This window comes from Cuculus canorus, chromosome 18 (genome assembly GCF_017976375.1).
Source record: "Cuculus canorus isolate bCucCan1 chromosome 18, bCucCan1.pri, whole genome shotgun sequence".
Taxonomy (NCBI): Eukaryota; Metazoa; Chordata; class Aves; order Cuculiformes; family Cuculidae; genus Cuculus; species Cuculus canorus.
The window spans coordinates 4,216,925-4,239,764 of NC_071418.1; the positions used below are offsets into that span (position 1 = coordinate 4,216,925).

A 22,840-nucleotide genomic window follows, 5' to 3' on the forward strand; every position below is an offset into this window, starting at 1 on the left:
CACCACAAACCCCTCGGAGCAATTATGAAAAAGTAAAGACAAACTGCAATATACTAAACAGTGTCCACAAAACGCCCGTATTTTGCAGTCATCACGAAGTGTGCTGCATCCTGAGTGAGCTGCCCCGGCCGGAGTTGGGATGGACGAGCTGCACATCGCAGCTATTTGCAAGACACCAACCTGCGTGGCATCTCTGCATTTAGCAGCACAAATGTTTTGCATGCAATCAAGGCTGACTATGAAAGAATCAGCAGGAACTAATTAACAACCCAAACAGGATGCAGAGCAGAGGTATTGAGGAATTCAGCTGAAGAAGTTCAACACCTACAGAGTAAATTCTTTGAAAAGGGTTCAGGCAAAGGCTCAAACCAAACAGCAAATCATTGATTATTTTTCCTGCTGTTCTTAAACCTCCCAGACATTTAATTCACCTGTTTTTCCTCAATCTAAAGGCAGGGGTATTGTGCCTGGCAGCTCTGGGAACTGTATACTCTAACAAAGGTTTTGTCAATAAATATTTTAGAAGCAACGCTGTACTGTGAGAGTTTGAAATGTTTGCAGAGCAATATAACCATGAACTCTCTGACAATTGCCAACTTCCTTTTCAGTTAAACAGCCACAAAAGGCATCTGAAAGCTCATCAAGTCTAGCCTTTGAGCAAGAGCTTACTGTTGTTTTGATATAAAGACATTTTCTGAAAGCTTGGAAATGCTGACAAGCCTCAACCAAAACAACTGAACGGCACTAGAATTGTTATACACATAAGGTTATAGTGAACTTTTTTCTTGTTCTCCAAAAACCTACTTAATTGTAGGATAGAAATGTTTTCTTTATAAACACAATAGTAACAGCGTTTGCCAAACAACTCACACCAAAACCAGTTTATGTAGAAAACCTACAAAATAACCATAACGGTTACCATATTCATATCTTAGACAAAATTGTGAACTAGAAGAATGCTCATTTGTGTAATTGTTTTATGGTGCCTTGGTATCATAAAGGCTTGTGACAAGTGGTTTTGTCCCTAAATGGATTATAAACCTGCTGAACCATCAGAAAATATGTTCATTACTTGACAAGTTACGTGCATTATGTCAGAAAGTTTTAGCTGTATTAAAGACCCTTTGCTGAAAAGCAGCCTAGAATATTGCAATTATTAAATTCTGTCACCGGGATGATTTTCACATTAGTCCTCCCTAACAGTACAATTACTTTTAGAACCTGCATCACCGTCTTTAAAACACCTCACTACTCCACAAAACCACCTTTCTGCTAATGACAGTAGCTTTACCCATCCTACATCTACGGGAAGCTGTTTGAAAAGTTAAGCAGCAGTTAAGTATCACTTGGGATCCATCCTGATCCTTGCTAACTACATTTCATCACACATCTAAAATGCATTTTCAATTCATTCATTTTCAATGCATTTTAGAAGTTTTGACAGAAGAATACGGAGCCAATCAGATTAAGAGAGAAAAAAGCCATGAATGGATACAGCAACTGGAGGGAAGTTTGGTGGTTCTATAAGCAGTGAAAATTCAGCGCAATGGTCTGATCCCCTTTACGTTGCTACAAGGGGAACGGACTCTATTGAGACATGCTCCCCAAAGAGGTGTGGAAGTAAAAGGAACATCCTTTTAGTGTATAATAGCCTCTCCGCTTTCAACCGAGCACTGTTGAAGCATTATAACAACAGTCAACATCCACAGGTAGCCAACAGCTACCTCAAGAAACAATGACAAAAGTTGAGATGGTCTAAGAAACCTCCTTCTTTTTCCTGCTATAACATTGCCCTCGAACTTAATTCTGTTTCGCAACACCAAACAGGCAACAATAACAGCATCATATCCTGTTCTTGTTCCATTGCGTGGACGCTGCATTCAGTTTCTCGCAGTACCAATTTTGAAGATGTATTGGTGTACATCTAATGTGATGTATGAAGACAACCTGTCTTTAAGTTTTCCTCGCTGAAGAAGCAGCTTTGGTGAACATATTAGCCGACCCCCTCTTCTCAGGTAAAAGCTTTCGATAACTTGTGTTTTATAACAATCTTCTACTCCATTTCCTAAGTTCTATCATATATCTTTGTTCTTAGTTACTACAGCACATTTTTAAAATTTCCTTAAAGTTCTGAGCCATCAAAAATACAGATTTTCTTTCAGAATTTAGATTTGTTTTATAGACTTTCCTCTACCTATAAGAATACACGCACAAAACTTTCTGTTATTCCTTCCCTTATTTCAGTTCCTGCCCTGTGTTCTCCCTTTGAGTAAATACACTTCCATCTGATCGGCAAGAAATACCTTTCAATATTTGCATCCGACAGAAAGGAAAAATCAAGAATAAAGTTCACTACCAACTTTACCCTTCAGACATAAGATACACTAAATATCGACTGGGCTCCAGCTAATCCAGAAAGCACGTCCACAGCAAACAGAACATACGCTGTAAACAAACTCTTATGCAGATGCTAAGCGATAAACCCTCTGATACATCACAAGGAAGTTCTGTCGGAGTTAAACAACATATTACACATCTATTTCGGGGAACAAAATGGTCCTTCAATGCGCAGAATAAGAATTTCCAGTAGGAAATATTTTCCTACTTCAGCCTTTGAATGTGTTGGTAGAGGTGTGTGGGTGTACACACCTAAAGCTTACTCATAAATCCTGGGAGAAACATTGCCAAGGAAATGAACCGCCACCCTCTTTTTCCTTCCTCTCTCCTGCCCCTCCACATCTTGGTAACTTTAACCTTACGGAATGGCATATTTTATCTTCTTATTTTATAACTCACCGGGATTAATATTTGGGATTGAATCCAAGTTGCCTTTGTTTATCAAACACTCTGAAATGCAGGAAACAGCTCCTGAGCTGAAAGTTCAGAGCATTTCTTGTGTTCTAAAGATGATGGCTAACTTCCTGAACAGCTATCTATCCTACCGCACTGCTTCCTACACAAAAAAAATTACATTACGAGAGTTTTCTAATTAATACTCCCAAGTTCTCAAAGCTATTGCTACAGCTTTCATTTTCCTATTTATTTTTATGTATACAGTTCATGAAGTTTCTCAATTTAAGTATTCATTGAATGAAATCTTCACACTTCTGAAGGGAAATACCCCATCGCTGGCTTTCATAGGCAAAGACATATATATATATACACATAAAAATATAAATATATATATAATACATATATAATATATATAATACATATAATCTATAATATATATAAATATATAAATATATAAATATATATATATAAAAAAAGAAAAATAAAGCCTGCAAAATTCCAAAACAAACTCTGTACCTGTTACTTCCAGTACGTCACCAGTGACTTCAGCTTTCAGATAAATCCTTCCTCTTTTCTCTGTGTGATCCATCCCACAGAGGCTCGGGACGTTTATTACGCATTGCTTATGAACGTTCATATCACAGGCTGTGAATATAAAAATGGTTCAGACAGCTATGAGAAGCTAATAATAAGATTACACCGCAAAGACTCAGCAAGGTGAAAGTTAAGATTACAATCCTTAACTGTCGGCGGTACTTTCAGAGTACAGCTGCATGGTTTCCAACAAAATGATATGGCTTAGTGTCCATCTTACAATACATTTCGTAAACAGAATAAAATTACCTAATTGAGAAACGTAAAGACATAATTAAGGAAGTGTAAGGAAAAATAAGTTAACATGGGAATTGTTGGGAATATGACTAAGAAAAGAGGGCTTTGTGCCAGCAAAGGGAGTTTGGTTTAAATCGATTATTAGGCTTTCTAGAAGGAGACTTCCAAGACAAACGAAATACAAAGAAAATATTGGACTTTAGATATGAACCAAACTGAAATTTCAGTCTTCAACAGTGCATTCACCTGACCAGTCTAATACCAGGCTTCCTCAAAAGTGCCATGGAAAACGCTCTTCAGCCACATCAAACTGAATACACTACGTTCTCAGCAGCGGAAGTGATTTTCATTACTATACTATTATAGCACTGAAATAACCACCTGAAATATAACTGTACTATAAATAGCTGACATTTGAAATGGTATTTTCCACAGAAAAGAAGAAGCTGCCACCCAATGTTTCCACTTACTTTGTAAAAGTAAGATAGAGCAACTTCACTTACTGTCACATTTCATCCCTTGGTGGATAAGCCCATAGAGCAGTGACCCACAATGGTCACAGAAGGTCGGGCTCCCATATGTGTGGATCTTAAATTTGTGCTTGCTTCTGGGATCCTAAGGAGAAAAAAAAAACAGAACAAGACTCTCAAGTCATAAAAAGCAAGACTGACACACCTTTACTATATCACCTTGAAATACCAAAAACTTTCCATACTCATACTACAGAATAATATTATTGCAGCATGTTTAGTCACAGCCATATAGTACCTATATTGGTCCATTGGACTCTGTTCCTTCTTTTCCTTTGCTTTGGTGTTGTAAGAGAAAGTGTGTCAGAACATAGGCTTGTTCCTCTGATGCATTTACACTAAAACTTCCATTTTCCGACTATATATCTACATAAAGCATAATGACGGCATTCAGCCTGGGGCTGGAGCGTCGGGTACCGCCTGCCCGTTCACAGGATGTCATCACCGTTCTGAAATGATGACATGAAATACAGCAGGAGAGGAGGGAAGTGACAGTTTGTTAAGGATCTGAACTGAAATACAGTCAAATGACTGTAAATTCAGGATCTCAAAGACGGAATCACCTTGATATGCTGCAAACTTTTAATTACAACAGTATAGATTATACGTGAACAAATTCTAAGTTGGCATGTAGTAAATATTTTACAGAGGCTGCTATTCCCATCTGATTTTCCAAGAGAGAAATTTATAGTGAGGACATTTTGAGGCCACCAGCAGCATGGAAATGGTTTCTAATTCAGGACCAGTGAAAAGGAATACACCCAAATCACTTAAAACCAAATAGTGTATGACACATCCAAACACATTTGCTGCTTCTCTGGAGGTAAAAGGTCCCCTTTGGAAAACCAAGAACATTTATATGAAAGATATAAATCACAGCTTCAGTACATTCACCCATAATTAGACTCATTCCACAGCCACAGAGCTTCACCAGCACCATCCTCGGGCAGTTCCCAACACTTGGAGATGTGCATTGCCCAAATAAACTGTGCGCCAGCCCTACCCATCTGTGCCCATAATGTACGTTTTGATACTCTTTATGACCACTTCCAGTCCCAACTACATGGCTTAACAGAGATTCATGAAACACTGCTAACCTCTGTATTTTATTACGGTAAAAATTGTCACCGTGCAATCCTGATCAGAAATTGGGAAAAGCAGTAATTCATCTGCATTAAAAAAAAATACATTAGGGTTTGTAATCAATTCTTGCTAACATTTCTTCTTTTTTCCGTAAGATTCTTACAGCCCCATACACTAACAGAAAGGCCATGGACACTATGGAATGCCAGGTCTTTCACGCATTAAAACATCCTTTACATAAATACAACTGCAAAATCAGAAGACCTCAAAATGTTTGTCTTCTGTTTACGTTGTATATTAATATACCTTAATATAAGAATTAGTAAATTGTCATAAAAAATCTGCCAATGAAGATTTTCAAAAAAACAATAAGCAGTGCACAGCATATTATACGAAATGGAAAACGTGCTAACTCTTTCTTTAAAAATACAAGTCTAATCAAGACATTTGGGAACTCCTAACAGTAATTTTCATTAAAAGGTGACTACAAGAAGGCAAAGTCTGGCTTTCAAAATTTAATATTTTGCCATCCTACTTTGTGAAGGCTTCGTTTAGTTAAGTATTCCCTGTGTGGATATTTTTTGGTACTGATTTTAAGTGTTATTATGACTTTATAACCAGTAGTTTTCACTGCACAGACAGAAATCCCATAGTATCCAGCATAACGAGTAAAGACGCCACATGAAGAATTCAAAGTTCCACTATCTCAATAGTTCTGTTTGTTATACAGCCTGAGATACAAAATGCAAACTGCTAACAACCATATTTATTTTGTAAACAAAGTTAACCTGAACGGAATGACATTCAATGCTCCAGAGAACATCTGCTTCATGATTTATTAAAGATACAGCCAGTGGGTCTGGCAGCGCGGGGTCATGGGAACAGTGCTTCACTAAAGGGTCATCTGATGGATCAACTCCCACTATATGCTTTCCAAGCAACTTAAAACACATTTTCAAAGCTAATTCTTCCTTAAATTGTTTTGTTCGGAAGACATAAGAGGATTTGTTGCTTTATAAATATATATACTTAAACATTATTTTGGTAAGCACATCTGTTGCTGAGAAGGACAAACCCCACAGCTTCTAAGAATGACACTGAATAAACACTACTTTAAAAATCTGTTTAACTTCTGATGTAAGTGGTATTTACGAGTATAAAGTAATGATATAGAGACGAAAGAGCTATGGGAAATTATTATAGTGAATGTCTATTAAACACATTGAAGCTGTATATTATACTGAAATTGTATAACAATCACTATCAAACGACCCTATTCCAATCAACAGCATATACACGGTAATTAAGTTAAGCAGGGGGGTGTGTGTGTGGCTGAAACATGTTGTGATGTGTAAGGATAACTCTGCTGCACTCGCTACAAAGCAGCACTACGCGAGCAAAGGCTGAGCAAAGGCTCTGGTACTGCTGCGCCCGACTGTGTGGAACTACAAAACACCAGCAAAGGCGTTCCTATCAAATGATGGAATAAAACCAGTCAGGTGAATAAATAAATCAAGCTGCATCACACTTTGTGGTTGGCTCTGCATAAGCCAATGCATAGAATTTAAATCATTATTTGCCTTCTTTAATGAATATTAGTTTTTTATCGTTGCAAATGCCTACTGTATGTTTAAAATGAACAATTCAATAGGAATGTATGTTTTTAAAGCGCAGCGAGTATGTTCTGACTGTTATCAGTTATCATTCTACATGTACACAAAGTCACTTCTTCAAGGCACAGCACAAAAAAGAAAAAGGACAAAGGAGAACAGCACCAAAAATACTGATGAAATGGAAACTTTGCATGTAGGAAACCTCTCTCTTGAAATCCTTTTAACAGAAGTAAATAGAATGGCCACAAAAATATTTGAAAGCTCTCTATACCCCCATCACAAATGGTAAAATCTTTTTATCTTTATATTAACGTGGGCTTCTCATGCTCTCAAACTACCCATGAATCTATAGCTTATGCTTTAATTACAAATAACTAAATTAGCAGTAATTATCACATTGCCAGTACTAATTACTTATATTATTAATGGCATTTAACACTTATTAGTTGTTCATACAGTTTAATACTTCCCAACATCAAATATGCACTGACTTAGATGCAGTATTGAGGAAACAGCATCATCATCGGTATTTTTCAACGAGAGGTAAAGTATGGAGGTACAGGTAAGCCCCTGCACATTTTCTTCAAATATCTCCTTTTAATCAATGTAAACTTTCAATAATTCCCAAAGCATAGCTGGCAGTCATATTTCATAGTAAACACAGGGAGCCACGCCAGGATATGACAGATGAACTGCCAAATAATGGCTGCTATTTGCAAGAGAATTGAACTTTGTACTAAACTTGGCATAGATTAATTGCGAAACTCTAAAGGGAAAACCCACTTCTGCTTCCAAAATCTGTCAAAAATACGAAGGGCGAAAGTAGCAATGGGAAAGCAATGGGGAAATACTTGTAAAGCAGCAATGAATGATACGCTCTATTAAAATTCAAGTTACTTTCATGCTAAAAAGTGAATTCTCTGCTATTATTATGACAATACTCAGTTTTTAGAAGTACAACCGAATGCAATATAATATAACTAAATGGGAAAGGAAAATCTGGGCACTTGATATCACAAACATTTAGGTATTTGTCTTTAAAAAACTCCTGAAGTTGGCAGAAATCTAGCCATTGCTTGGCAATTCAATGGCAGTACAACGAACTGGAGCTCCGGCGCCTGTAATGACATCTATAGGGGCAGCATCCCTATAAAGGTAAATAACAACTGGGCACTTACACGCCATACAGCTCTGGAAAAATAAAAATATTATTAATTAGTGTCAAAGCTAAGACACGCTTATAGAGAGGGAGGCAGCCAGAGCCCCGCCCTGCCCAGGAGATCTGGGTTAACATGGGTTGCACGATGTGGACCTATGAAAGAAAATGGAAAACAGTGAGGAAACCTTTGAAAAACAAATAAATGAGTTTGCAGAAGTGTCTTGGCCAGACAGACATCTCTGGCTCTGGCAAAAGGGGTTGGGATTTGCTCCAAAGCCTGGCTGGAGATGGGCAGGAATCCTGCCAGCAGAGGGAAGCAGAAGAACACGGAGGCATCTCACCAAACCCGCACAGATATCAACCTGTGCACTTGTCCCCCTGCAGCAGTATTGCCACCATCCCTGCCTCTTTTCTTTGTTTAGCACAAATGAATCAATTTCTGTTATTGAATAGCACGGAAAGCACCCCCTTGTGAGAAATTATTCCATAATTTTTGTGGCTCGAAGACAAAGGTGTGCAATAATTGAAAGTGCATGGTTAACCGGCAGCACACGTCAAACTGTGCTTTAACACGGTACAGAACCGCTTATGAGCATTGTATTTCTGGTTTGTTTTTTTTTTTCTACAAGGTCCCTTTTGATTAGAATTGTATTCCCCTTGGTCGCAACACTGAACCAGCTCTAATGTTGCAGGCATTAAATCATCACTTTGCTGTTAAGAATAAAACACAGAAACACCACCTTATGTGAGTGTGCATCAGTGGAGATTGTAGATACAACGCAGCATCACGTTAAGACTTGTTAAAGCCCTTTCATAGTAAGTGACTCTCCAGTATCAATAGCTGTCATCAGAATCATGTCTCTAAGACCAAAACCTCTGAAACTACACCCAATTTGCCTTTAATTCAGCATCTTCTAAATGACGCTTCTTCCCTTCCGGAAGAAATTTAAATCAACACTGCAGGCAGATACGTCAGTGCCAGACCCAGCACTAGTGATGAAGGTGATGGGAAAAATGACTGGTTTTTTAGTCATTAATTCCATAGATATGAATCCATAGATTCACACAGATATGTGAATTAACAAGGCGTTAGGCGGGATGTAAGATTCATTCTATATAAGCTGCCTATGGTTGTTGAAAAGTTTCTTTTCCATAACCGAACTGTTATTTTTGTGACTATTAAGAAGCAGAAAATGCAAAAATGCAAGTGTAAAAATATTTTGGGCGAAACGGAAGATTATATTTTCCATTACAAAATTAACTTAAAGGAGTTCTGCAGCAGATGACCCGCGAGGTCCTAAGGTTGTATCAGGGCCTACAACAACAAAGAACAGTTTTGTGTAAATAAATGCAAATACAGCCAATTTTCCATTTCCTACCTCCGTGACAGAACCACTGGGATTGTTCTTCATCTCCAACCAAAAACTTACAAGTATATTAATCAACTAGCTCAAGCAGTTTTAAGAAAAGTAAGTTTAAAACATCTCAAATATTTCCTTAGGGAGAAGAAAAAAATAATCCCTGAACCTCAGTAGCAAAAACTATGGTACTGGTTGAATTTTTACTGAAAACAGGAGGGGAGACAATACAGAAAATATATGCAAAATCATACAAATTGTTATAAGAGATCACCATTCCTCTTTAGAACCATGAAGTCATAGAATGGTTTGGGTTGGAAGCGACCTTAAATATCATCTGTTCCAACCTCCCTGCCAAGGGCAGGGACACCTCCCACTAGACCAGGCTGCTCAAGACCCCATCCAACCTCCAGGGCTGAACACCTCCAGGGATAATTACCACTAAAAAAGTCCTGGAAGAGGGGCAGGTCTGTTGTCCACACATTTACATGCTACCTTTAAACAGTTCCTACAGCAATGTAAACACCAAATGCTACATATTTCTTTATCCCCCTCAAATGCCTTCAAGGTACGGATTGTGAAGAACACTGCTATAACAGATCCATGAAAACATTGCAATTTGTACCACATATATTTTACTTAAAAATAGCTTTAACTTCCCCAAGTGAATACCAAGTTAATAAAACATATTTAAGAAGAATCTAGCATGTTTTCCTCTTTATGAAGCCAAATGCCACATTCATCCCACACTGTCCTCAGGCAAACTTTTATTTCCTTTATCAAAATCTCCAGGCTCCAGCTTTCCTAAAAACCTTCCAAAGAGCCACTGCAATATCCAAGACTCCGTTCAGCTACAACATCTGTTTGAGCAACTTTCTTCTGTTCATGATTTATTTTCTTATTGAGATAAGAAAAGTCTCAGCAATTTCCACAGCGTCTTAAGTCGAGAAAGCAGCGTCAACCTTGAGGAGCTGCAAGAGCCAAGAAACCAGATGCTTCTCCTGGAAATAGGCTTAAAATAATGCTTCTATGACCAGAACCCAGAAGGATGAAACAGCAAAAAGTCATCGTTTAACTGGTCACAAGCTTTGTCCTTTCCTGACCAAATGAGGCTGCACCTATGGGAAAGGGAAAGCAAAGAGCACTTGAGACTCTCGGGAATGATTCAGTAATGTTATGAAGCCAGCAATACAAAGATCATATCATTTTTTATTACAAAATGTAAAAACACTTAAAGCTTGTTTTATATTTCCTCTCTCAGAGCTGCACCGTAGGCTGTTTTCAGTAAATGACAGTAAAGATAAGACTTCTGGTGCCTGAAGAACCAAACCCATCAGGGACTCACAGAAGGGCAGAGGCTGGTAGGGACCTCCGAGGATCACCAAGCCCAAGCCCTAACTCAAGGAAGGGCCAATTACAAAGCAGTTGGGTTTTGCAGTGGTTGATGGGGTCACTCCTCCCCAGCTGCAAGACTCCGTAGAGCTCCAAACGTGCCTGCCAAGAGCCCCAAACCAATCTTCCCAAGATTGACGTATGTCTACTAAGAGTTCTTTCCTGCAGTGCAGAAGAAGAGGAAGGAAATAACCACACTTTCTTTCTTGGTAAGAAATCATATGCTCACTCTTTCCAGGAATCCTGCCTCCAGGCAGGATCTGGAGTTCTGCTGTTTGAAGTGACTCTAAGGGATAACTCAGAGGAAGCAGTCATTCCACTGACGTCCGCAGGATGAGAAACCACTGGCACACCTTAACATACCGGTAGGTGTTAGGAGCATAAACAGATAACAAAGGTAGCAGAAGGATAAGAAAATGAAGACTCAGCAAAAATACAAGTAAGAAAACCTATATAAATTAGTCTTTGAGACTATGCAACAAAGATGCAATGGAGAAAACAAGAGAGAGTCTCTATTCCTGACGGATTTCAGAGAGAACAGAGGTAGGAGAGCCCTGAGCTGATGCATACACAGAGCAGAGCGCTGTGCAAACACTGCTGTGCTGCTTGCAGACACACGTAAGCACATTTGAAAGCAGCTGCAGTACAGCAAGTCCAACCTAGAGTCAATTAATCTGGGGTTCAAGGATTGGAATTACATTCAGAAATGAAGACTGAGCCTCAAGCTCTGGAGAAGCCGTCTTTCACAATAAGAAATGTCACTCTAGCCAAAAATAACAACCACCTCTTTTCTCATCACCACTTCTATTCTTTATTAATCTGAAGAGAGTTAAAAAGGTAAACAAAAATGTATTTAATTAACAGCAACAATTATCAATTAACTACTTCCTTCTCTATGCTTGCACAAAAGTAATTCAAAGGCAGATTTTTCAGTTCTCTCCTGTAATTCACCCTAAATTATTATTTTTAATTAAAAGAAACAGGTGGTCATTGAATCAACTGGGTTTGACTGCTGCCTTTTGTTCATGTTCCTCCTGTATAGAACAGCACTGATTGAGTTGGCAAATGGAGAAAGAAGATCTGCATGACTGTACTGAGAGGAATGTCTAATTTTCTAATTACTATAAAGGCAGCTGAATTTGGAAGGGACTTGGTGTTTATTGGCTATTTTTTCTTCATTCTTTTTTAATGGAGAATCTGCAGTAAAAATGCATAAACAAAAGATACGGTCAGAAACCGATCCATGACTAGGAAGAAATGGGGCAAGATTTTGTTTCAGCTACAACTCAACGTAAAGCTGGAGTGCATAAATAACTTCAGTAAAGATTGAATCCCGGGATTTGGATTCAAATGGAGTACTAGACAGAAGCACGGTTATATATGCCTTGCTTAAAAAACTAATTTATTAGTTTTATTATTTAGTAATTTTTTATCTGTTGAACATACGTACTTTTCAAAACAGAGTAACCTTTAAACATTGAATACATTTTACAATATACAGTTTATCATTGATCAGATGGAAGAAGTGATTTAAAAAATCTCACTGTATAAAAAGGTATTGCTACTCCTTGATAGGTACAATACGCTGAATTGTTTAATATTCCAAGTTATAATGTAGTTTCTGTGCTTTCCAATAGAGCTGAAATGTGGCTAGGTGTAATTATTAATGTAAGACTCAACACCAATAGGGAATGTTGTCATTGTCACTGCACTGTGCAGCATCAGGTTGCCCGACAGTTATTTTACGCTAATATATTTGTGTATAATAACCTCTCATAATTATTTAAAATATTATTGGCCAACTTACTCATGCTAGAGATATGACTTAATTATATTTTCTGTATAATCCACAGCTGAAGCTCATACTATGCTTTTTCTTTCACTCACTTAAACAGAAGGTGAAATGACATACAGGCTGACAACACCTCACCTGGAATGCCCTGGTTTCTTCATAAAAGCATTGACCCTGAGTGCAGAGGCATCAGGTCAAACAATTCGACATCTGTCGCGGCTTTAACGCTATTCATACAGGAAAGTGATACACATTTATCCAAGAAAAACTCAGAATCAATGCAGGGAAAAGCTGGAATGACTCCAAACAGTCTTCCAGAAGCCATCACAGACATAAGTCAGGACAGTGTTTAGCATGCCAAGTCTTAAGAAAGCATCTTTGTGACCCCGAACTACTTGCCTGCTGACAACAGCAAAAATGAAACAGGCTCGAGATTTTATTGTGCTTGTAAAGCCAAACCTGACTACATTTAGTTTTATTTAATGTGGTTTGAATGAAGGTCTTTACAACTATTAAGTGATAAATTTGAGCACATAAAGATGAGTTGATTTGCCAAAAAATCTGAGAGCAAAGTAGAACTGGAGCTATAAATGGAGCTAATGAATGCAGCTTGCAAAGCTACTGTTCTTGCCTCTGAGCTACTTCGATATGTGAGGCCCTGAATAATAACTGGTTTACATTTCCCACTCCTCTGCACACTGCAAACTCTGTTTTCCCGTCTAAAATAGTGAATGCTACCGGAAAAACCCACCGATTCCTGAACACACACACACACACACTTTACACATTCTCTCTAAACTCTTACCTGCTTATTCACACAGCACTTGGTCTCCTTCCCACCTCCCACAGCAGCATCCGTACACTTCAGTGTACTTCCAAAACAAGACATTTATCCATCTGGATGTATTGCTACCAAAGAGTAAGGTGTAATATCCTTATACATCAACACATGGATCAAAATGTGAAGCCAATCCCACTAACTCCTGCCCTGATTTGTTCGTAGAAACCAAGTAGTGCAGGAGATTGCTTCATAAAGAGTGAAAAGGAAATCCAGAGAGAAGTTTGTCTATCCCAGGGTAGTTTGTCTATCCCATCATTAACTTTAGGCATCTTTACAGCGAAAGATTCGCCTCTCCTGCTCTCAGTTGTCCTTTGGAAAAGCTCTCTGTATTCCCTATGGAGTTTACAAGGTATTTAATTTAAATGCTAACTTCTACGCGTTCCTCTCATCACAGACCCTCAAATCACAAACACCAAACCCACTCAACACGCAAAATACTGCAACCTGAGACTTGATCTGTGGAATATCACTCCAGTGAAGAGGGCAGGATGATGCTCAACAGCTGTGGGAAGGTACGTATAGGAGTAAAATCAGGGCTGCAAAAAGCCTTACAGCTGTGATCAATGCCACAGCACGAGGACTTTCTATTTGTCATCGCTTTGTCCAGTTCCTTATGTCACATCTCAACAGTTCATTTAAATGCAAGGCTAAACATATACCTGCATTTCTGTAATTTGTAAAGAAAGACATTATATTCCTTTTTCTACAACTTACATTTAAAATATGCATTATTTAGCCATACTGTCTCATTTTTGTTCTTCATCTCAGTACTGTCTTTCCAGAAGTATGGAAGTTAGAACCTCTAAACTAGGCAGACATATCGCAACACAGGCAGAGCTTTGTTCTCCAGAGACAAAAATCCCACCGAATGATTGCACATACAGATTCCATTAATGACTGAAGGGTTTGAGACAAACATCTTTACCTGGAAATCTACACCTCAACGTGACAAATGCAGCTTTCAAGAAACCACAGGTAGAACCACATCACAGTAGATGTTAAGGCAGAGTCCTTGAATGGTCTTTCGCATTGTATAACCGCTGAAACACTATTTATTCATGCCTTGAACAGATGTTTTTCCACACATCTAAATAACCCTTCTTCAGAAACGTAATTAAAGCAAATTAGATTTTGCAGACCAAGGAATATAGAGACATTAGATTCATTAGTATTTATGGAGCATTTGATATCTTTTCTACAGCAAAGTCAGTATCTTCTCTTTTTAAAAGTCACTAATCCTACTCCTCCAAAGTAAAAAAAGAGCTATAAACAGGGAGCTGAGACGGAATGTGCAAGATGCTCTGACAATAGCTTATATACCCAAACCCTGACCTTACAAGGGCAGAGATCACAGCCAAGCTGTCTGATCCATAACAGTTTTCCACAGCACTTGCTATTTATTAGCGGATTAAAAATTCAGAAAACAATACTGAAACTTTAAGAAAAAGCCAACAGTGCACAATAAACCTCTCAGAGAATGACAGGCTTTTAGCACAGCTTCTGGATTCTCTGACATTTGGCAGTGTTATTTGTGATTTAAAACCAGAACTCGATCCTACTGTTTGGGGAGAAAAGTGCTTCACTGTGACCACAGTTAAGAGCACACTTAGATTAAAAATAAGAACTGACACAAATCTACCGCCCCTTGGGCAGAATTTGACCCTTTTGAGGTTTGCTAATCACAAATCTGAACACAATGAAGACTGTTGTAATTACATTAGAAGAAGTACGAGCTTCAGGGCCCAAAGCCCTGAAAGAAGGATTTCCTCATCGCTGCCGTCTGTGCTTTCCTCCTAAGGCTGAATGAGTCTCAACTGCTTTGCAGCATCAGGAAAAGTCCTTACAGCATTTAGCAATGAATAATAATATCATTTATAAATATTTAATATCTGGTAATTAACTCGGTACCGTTCAAAGCCAAAAAGAAAAAAATCCCTAAACCATTTAGAAACACCGCAACATCATCTCCTAGTGAGATATTTTGAGTATGCCCATCCTGAGGCTACTCCATAGACACAAGTTTTGGTAATAAGCACCTTTCCTTCTTTAATGAGAGTGTTTTTCTCAAGGCTGCTTAAGGCAAAGGAGCTTCCCAGGTTCCACGAAGGCTTTTCATTTGGAAGAAAGCCTGCACAGAAGTATTTTGCTGGCTTAGTACTTCCAACAAAGGGAGGATGAGTTTAGACTCCTACTTATTATCTGAGGGCAAGAAATCACTCGAGGGCAAGAACATTCCTCGGTGAAGCCTCTGACTATGAAGATTTCATAGAAAAGCAGTACAATGTATTCCCACAGCAGACACTGTGAGCCTCTATAAATATTAAGTCCTTCATGTAATTCGTAGCATAAACTAACAAACCAAGGCCAACCTTTCAAATAAGCCTCTGACATAGATTGTCACAGCTCTACCAGTTCTTGAGTTTACAGGTCAAGCAAGGCTCTTCGGCATACATTTCTCATCCCTCCTTCTCCCTGCCATGAAATCTCCCAGCAATGCACATTAACGGCGTCCTAAATGTTGCTATGCACATCATCCCTCATTTTTAAAGTTCAGCCTTTGGAGTACGACTAGTTCCATTTTATACAGAAAATGTACATCCAAGAGTAAAAGACTAAAAAGTGAAGAGCGAAAGATAAACAAATAACTTTTTGACATTCTCTTAACAAAGGAGAAAAAGTTGTGCCATATTGGCTCTACCTCCCGGTTTCACCAATTTCAGACAAAATAAATGTACTGGGAGTCCCTACAATGATTACAACTGTAATTAATTTGCCAACATGAGGCAAGTCAGGCTGGGCAATTGTCTGCTCGTGGCAGAATGTACCACTTAGATACAGACTTTAGCTAAGAGCTCTGCTGACTGATACAACTAGAGAGGAAACAAAAAATAAGGAAAGATCTTTAAGTTCTATTCATAAAAGGCATTATAGTGCGAGGTTTAGTCAGGTATTACAAAGATGCATCTATGAAAATTGCTTGTCATGTACGACAGCAGAATAAGTGCATTTTTCCTCATTTGCAAGTAATGTAATGTTCAAAAAGAATAAGAAAAGAAACCAATCTTCCTCCATAATCCCAGGCTATAGATTAACATGGGCTTTCTCTAGTGCTGCTGGCTAAGCCTTTGTAAGGCTGCATCAAAAACAATTATTAAAATTAATCCCAAGTACAAATGGAATTGCACAATATTAATCCTGCTGAAAGAAAAATCTGATATGATAAACATGTAGGAGACTGACATGAGGAGCAAAGGGAAAAAAAAAAAGTCTTTGTAAACCCATTTTGCTAGAGTGGTCGAGTTCTGGGCCGGAAGGAACACATGAAAAACAATGGTGTCAGTAAGATGTACATTTTTCTTTCTGCAGTGATCATCTTGGCAACAATTTACATTCCCAGCTTATCATGAAGAAGATGGAGGAAATTCAAAGTGCTTTTTTTTTTTTCAGTTGAAGATAAATCGAATATAAAAATTGGGGAGGAAAAATCCATCCATCATAGAGTACCCCAAGTCTAAAACTTGGAAAACCCTAAATGCAAAGTAAATAGTTAAAAATAGGCAGCCAGAAATTACATGGTGTCTCCAAAAGTCCTTAAGAAATTTCACTTCAGCACAGAAAACCTCTCTTCTTCATTAAATAAAACAAAACCAAGGAGACAATAACAGATGTCCTCCAGGTGAACTTTCACATTTAAAAGAAAACAAATGGTTTCAGATAATGCTCTTACAATGTGCATAATCTAAGTTATTAGAGAGCAATATAATTTAATTAGCACGAAGGTGCTTAACAATAACATAAATGCTTCTGTTACAGTTTACATTGAGAATTTCACACTCCGGAAAATGCTATTTCTCATACATTGCTCTACATCGGGCATCAAATTTCTGGCAAAAAGAAATTAATGAATTTCACATTATGCTAAATGGTTTATCTGTTAAAAAAAAAATGCACGGCATCAAGCAGGTTATATTTTCCTGCATACTTTTCAATGCACTGTAGGTAGATTTTAGATATTGCCCAACATAGCTACAATTATGGTGCAAAATGTCCCACAGCTCCTCTGACTCAAGACCAAAACGGTCAAGGCCAGGTTGGATGGGGTCTTGGGCAACCTGATCTAGTGGGATGTCCCTGCCCATGGCGAGGGGGTTGGAACTAGATGATCTTTAAGGTCCCTTCCAACCCTAACTACTCTATGATTCTAAAAAAACATCACTTGAAAGAAGAAGCATGCAGTAAATCTGTAAACTTCTGTAATCTTCATGAAGCGGAGCGGAAAAAAATGTATGAAGACATAGGACTAAACCTCACGTGGCTGATACCATCCTAATCAGATTTACAGCATCTCCAAAATCATGGAGGAGATGTGCATATAAAACCCCCTTCCTAGTACAAAAAGGAAGTACATCTTCCTAATACATCTTTTTTTTCAACATCTTAACCTCTTCCCCATATTCTGGATATTCACGTTCAGTCAAGATCATGCCTGAATGCTGATTCCATTTAGATTTTATTTAGAACACTTTACATTGACCTTTATAAGATTTATGGACAGCTATAACGCCTTGTAACAGTCTCAGTGCATAATGACAAAGCACTTGTTTACTAGAGCAGCCTCAGCCTTTGCAGGTGCTTTTGAAATCTGACGTATTTTTCAAGCCAATACGGGGAGTTGTCTTTGCATCTACCACCCTTCACATTAATTCCAGAGAAACCAATTGTGTGGGATATAACATATAGAAGTGCGAACCTCAGTTCAACCTCCTGGCACAAACCAGTATATTATCTAAAGAGCTATTCTGCCCCATGAAGGATTGTCGAGTCCAACTGCACTGCAGAAGCTACCGAGAATGCACTACTACCCATCTTCTGCAAATCACTAGGGAGAACTGAAAGGCTTTTGGAGATCCGATTCAAAGAAGTCATCCAATAATTTGTAACATCCTTTCATTAGAAGAAAATTAGAAGAAAGACAAGTAGCAAAGGAGATAAGGTCCATAAAATGAAAAGTTCGTTCTAATCTTATACCAGAAATACCAGCAACAACCACTACTGCGTATTGCATCATTTCTGCTGTGGCCAAGAGCGGTCATCAGTTCTACCCACTACGTAGGCACGGGGCGGGGGGAAGGCAAGAGCCTGACCTGCTTTAATGTGGATTCATTCTCAGATGCAATCAAAGCAAAATCAAGTTCTTGGGAGGCTTTGTCTGCACCTACGCCAACTGCCTTATTGCCGTGTCTTAACTGCCAGTCCACATGCAGCACCGTAACGAGCTTCAACTTAACATTGACCAACACGACCCTGGGTGAGCAAGGTGAAAAAACTCCAGACCACAAAAAAACCCCTAGCTGATCGTGACTGATTGCATCTGGCACAGAAAGCTATAACAATATATTATTTAAGAAAAAATAAATTGAAACACAGAAATAATATTAGTTCAAGTTCAAGCAAAAATATAGTCTCGTAATAAATGTCAGAAAAAGTGAGGAGACGCAGTAAAATATAACACATAGTTGCAAGATATAAAAGTAATAATAATAGTTTAAATATTTACAAAATTCTATTATCTTCCCTAAAGTAAACATGTTTTTAAAAGTGGTTAAAAACAAATATGTCTTTATTAACCACTGTTACTGTTAGTCCCAAATTCACCCAATTGCTTTAAATGAATTCATTGCTTTATATCCTTGCCCACAGTTTCTGCCATTACCTATGTGCCTGGCTCGTCAATCACAGTATTAGAGATTGGCACTGCTCTACTGACATTCATTGCTTTTCCATTTTCCTTCAGCACTTAGCATCATTAATTTATCAAGTCTCATTCCATTCAACTCCCACGGCTACTTTAAGCATGACAGAGCAAGGTCTCGTTTTATTATTTTTCTTTTTTACATATTTCATGTCAGGCACAACAAATGAGGCTACTCTGCAGCAGCAACACAACATTTAACGAAAAGCTTTTATCACGGCTTAATAAAAGTTTAAGTACACGAAAGCATAAACACAGCTCTACACTGCATTCATACAGTTTTATTTCTAATGCAGCAGCATCCGATACAACTAGACCATTTTCCATACGCCAAAGCAGGCATCATCTCTGTATTATACGATTTATCTATTTGTAAAGCTATATTAAAGCATTTAGAGATGCTTTATTATCCACAGTAATGATACTTTTATCAAAAGTTCATTTGAAATAGAGTAAATGTGGAGCCTGTCAACCAGCTGATACTGCAAACCGCATTGTCTTACAGTAAACAGCACACAGAATCACAGAACCACCAGGTTGGAAAGGACCCACTGGACCATCGAGTCCAACCATTCCTAACACTCCCTAAACCATGTCCCTCAGCACTTCATCCACCCGTTCCTTAAACGCCTCCAGGGAAGGCGACTCGACCCCCTCCCTGGGCAGCTGTTCCAGTGCCCAATGACTCGTGAAGAATTTTTTTCTGATATCCAACCTGACCCTCCCCTGGCGGAGCTTCAGGGCATTCCCTCTTGTCCTGTCCCCTGTCACTTGGGAGAAGAGGCCAGCTCCCTCCTCTCCACAACCTCCTTTCAGGCAGTTGTAGAGAGTAATAAGGTCTCCCCTCAGCCTCCTCCTCTCCAGGCTAAACAACCCCAGCTCTCTCAGCTGCTCCTCGTCAGATGTTCTCCAGCCCCTCACCAGCTTCGTTGCTCTTCTCTGGACACGCTCCAGAGCCTCAACATCCTTCTTGTGGTGAGGGGTCCAGAACTGAACACAGTATTTGAGGTGCAGTCTCACCAGTGCTGAGTACAGAGGGAGAATAACCTCCCTGGACCTGCTGGTCACACCGTGTCTGATACAGGCCAAGATGCCATTGGCCTTCTTGGCCACCTGGGCACACTGCTGGTTCCTGTTCAGTCACTGTCAACCATTACCCCCAGGTCCTTCTCTTCCGTGCAGCTCTCCAGCCACTCTTCCCCCAGACTGTAGCGCTGCATAGGGTTGTTGTGCCCCAAGTGCAGGACCCGGCATTTGGCCTTGTTGAACCTCATCCTATTGGTCTCGGCCCAGCGGTTCAGCCTGTTCAGATCCCTTTGCAGAGCCTCCCTACCCTCCAGCAGATCCACACTTCCTCCCAGCTTAGTGTCATCCGCAAACTTGCTGAGGGTGCACTCCATGCCTTCATCCAGGTCATTGATAAAGACACTGAACAGGGTTGAACAGTTAACAATTCAGTTAACTTCTCAGCTCGTGCCAGACACAGGGGAAGCCTCTCTCAGAGTCATCCGGGCAGTTTCAAAGGTCACAGCAAACCTGGGTTTTGACACGCCACGTCACAGTCTCTAAGCAGAAACTTTTTATTTTTCAAGCTGTTCTAAAACCCCCAAACAAAAATTAAAAGAATGCAAAACAAAGGCCTCCCGCCTTCTTTTTTTAGTCAGTAAGAAAACAATTGCACTTGGAAGGCACTGAACTATTGTCCAGAGATTTTACTTCATGCTACTGGCAGCCCTGTCTACCAGCAAGCTAGAACATACCTCCAACCAAGAGAAAGAGAATGAATCACAACAGGTTTGATCAAATATGACATTTGTCTGTGCAACCAAGACCACTGAGCCTCTTCTTTCACAGACTAAATGCAGATTAGTCAATAAAATGCATTAGTCATAATCTACATTTAGGCTAATCATTAATCAGAAGATTTTCTCTTCTCTTATTATTACTTTTTGTATTATACTGTGTTTTATATACCAAAGAAAAAAACAACTGGTCTCACCCAACAAATCACAGCAAGAAGAACAACTCTCAAATGCCTCAAAAGTAAAATTCAAGCAGTGTGCATGACCAAGGGATATTAACTTAAAGTCCAGTAGCCGTGCCCTTGTTTTTTCACACTATATATGACACAGTTCCATTACTGCACTCCATCTTCTGGCCAGTGTTTCAGATGTTTCACGTTCATCAGCACTCATGATCTACGGATGGTGACAGAGGCTAATAAAGTATAGATTTAAAATTGTATGAGTGACTTTATCCAATCATTTAGTCTATCATTCTTCCTTTCACTCCCAGCTACTCGATCAATATACGTACTTCTTACCTACGACTTCTGTTATAGATGCAGTTCAATCTTCTCACTGACCGAGCGTTTATACTGTGAATAGTAGGTTTCATACTCAACACTCACGATCAGCACAGGTATGTTCTAATATCTCTTAAAATACATATAATTGAGATTTATTTATTTAAATAATATTTGATGGCCTAAATTAGGAAGAACTTACAAAGCGGATTACCTATTGAGCCAGTAACGCGTGCAAAGCTTTGATTTTACAGTACAGAGAATAAGCAATCCATTTGCTGTAAAATAATTTGCTGTAAAATAATTAGCCCCCAAAAGCACAAAGCCAAATACATAAAATAAAGTCAATATACTGTGCTTTTCACGAGACGCATTCTTGTGCTCTCCCTAGCCTTTAGAAAAAGCTTCTTTCCCCAAAATAAACAGTAGGTAAAAATGACATATCCGCAGGTCCCTTTTGGATTAAAAAATCATCTGAGCTCTGCTCAGGATAAAGTTGCAACTTCCACCCCTGCAGATAACACCCCCACCTCTGCAGAATAGTTTTGTAGTGCCAGTAGAGAAATCCAAACCAGAAGATCTGAGAGGACAGCCTTATGCCTAACTACACGCTTTTCTTTGAGATTCACAGAAGTCCTTCCTCCAAAAAAGATTACATACCACTAATTTAACACAATTAAATAATAGTTTATTTTCAGTCTGCCCCAAGACTGTGCTCAGTAACTATATTAAAATCAACAGGATAACATTCTCACGTCTGTCTAATCAAAGGCACTGTGAATGAGGTAGGTACTTTTTAAATCAAAGCTTTCTCTGTTAAACAAAGAAATGTTGAATACTCAAATTTAATAATGCCTGAAATAGGAACGCTGAGTGTTTCTCAAGTAAGATTACATGTATAAAAACCTCCTCTCCACAGGATAACATATACAATTATAACTGTCTTTACATAAACTGCAGGTTAAAAAATGAACAATGACAAAATCCATGGATGAAAAACATCATAGTCAATATTAATTACTCTAGTATTAAAGAAAAAGAAACATTTCATGGCAAATCTTTACCATAAAGCTTTCTATAACGCTCCTTGATTAAGCATGTATTTCTGTTCAAATATTACTGGTCCAGTTCTCATGCCCACAGCATCATGAAATGAATAGTTCAGAATAAGTAGTCAATCCAATAAAACAGTGATTTATTTTGGTAACTGTGGGTTTAAATGGCAATATCCGCTTAAAATTGTTCAGTTCAAAGAGGGGTATTTCTGTCTGGAGTCACTGAATGTGATAGAATTCTTACAGAGACAAATATACTGAAGGAATAAAGAAGAGAAATAATTGTCAGTAAAATTAAAGCAAGAAAACTAGAGATGTCACGCCAACAAACACTGT

At 38.7% G+C, this 22,840-nt stretch overlaps 1 protein-coding gene across 2 annotated transcripts in view; it reads right to left on the reverse strand.

Moving 5' to 3' along the window:
- The window catches only part of PRKCA (protein kinase C alpha), a 144,515-nt gene that overhangs the window by 47,830 nt on the left and 73,845 nt on the right, over positions 1 to 22,840 (reverse strand). For both annotated transcript variants that reach the window (XM_054083127.1, XM_054083128.1), the window contains exons 4-5: positions 4,128 to 4,239; positions 3,310 to 3,438 (exon numbers count right to left, since the gene is read on the reverse strand). In XM_054083127.1, coding sequence (XP_053939102.1) covers positions 3,310 to 3,438; positions 4,128 to 4,239 — 241 coding nt within the window. The remainder of the gene's footprint in view (positions 1 to 3,309; positions 3,439 to 4,127; positions 4,240 to 22,840) is intronic.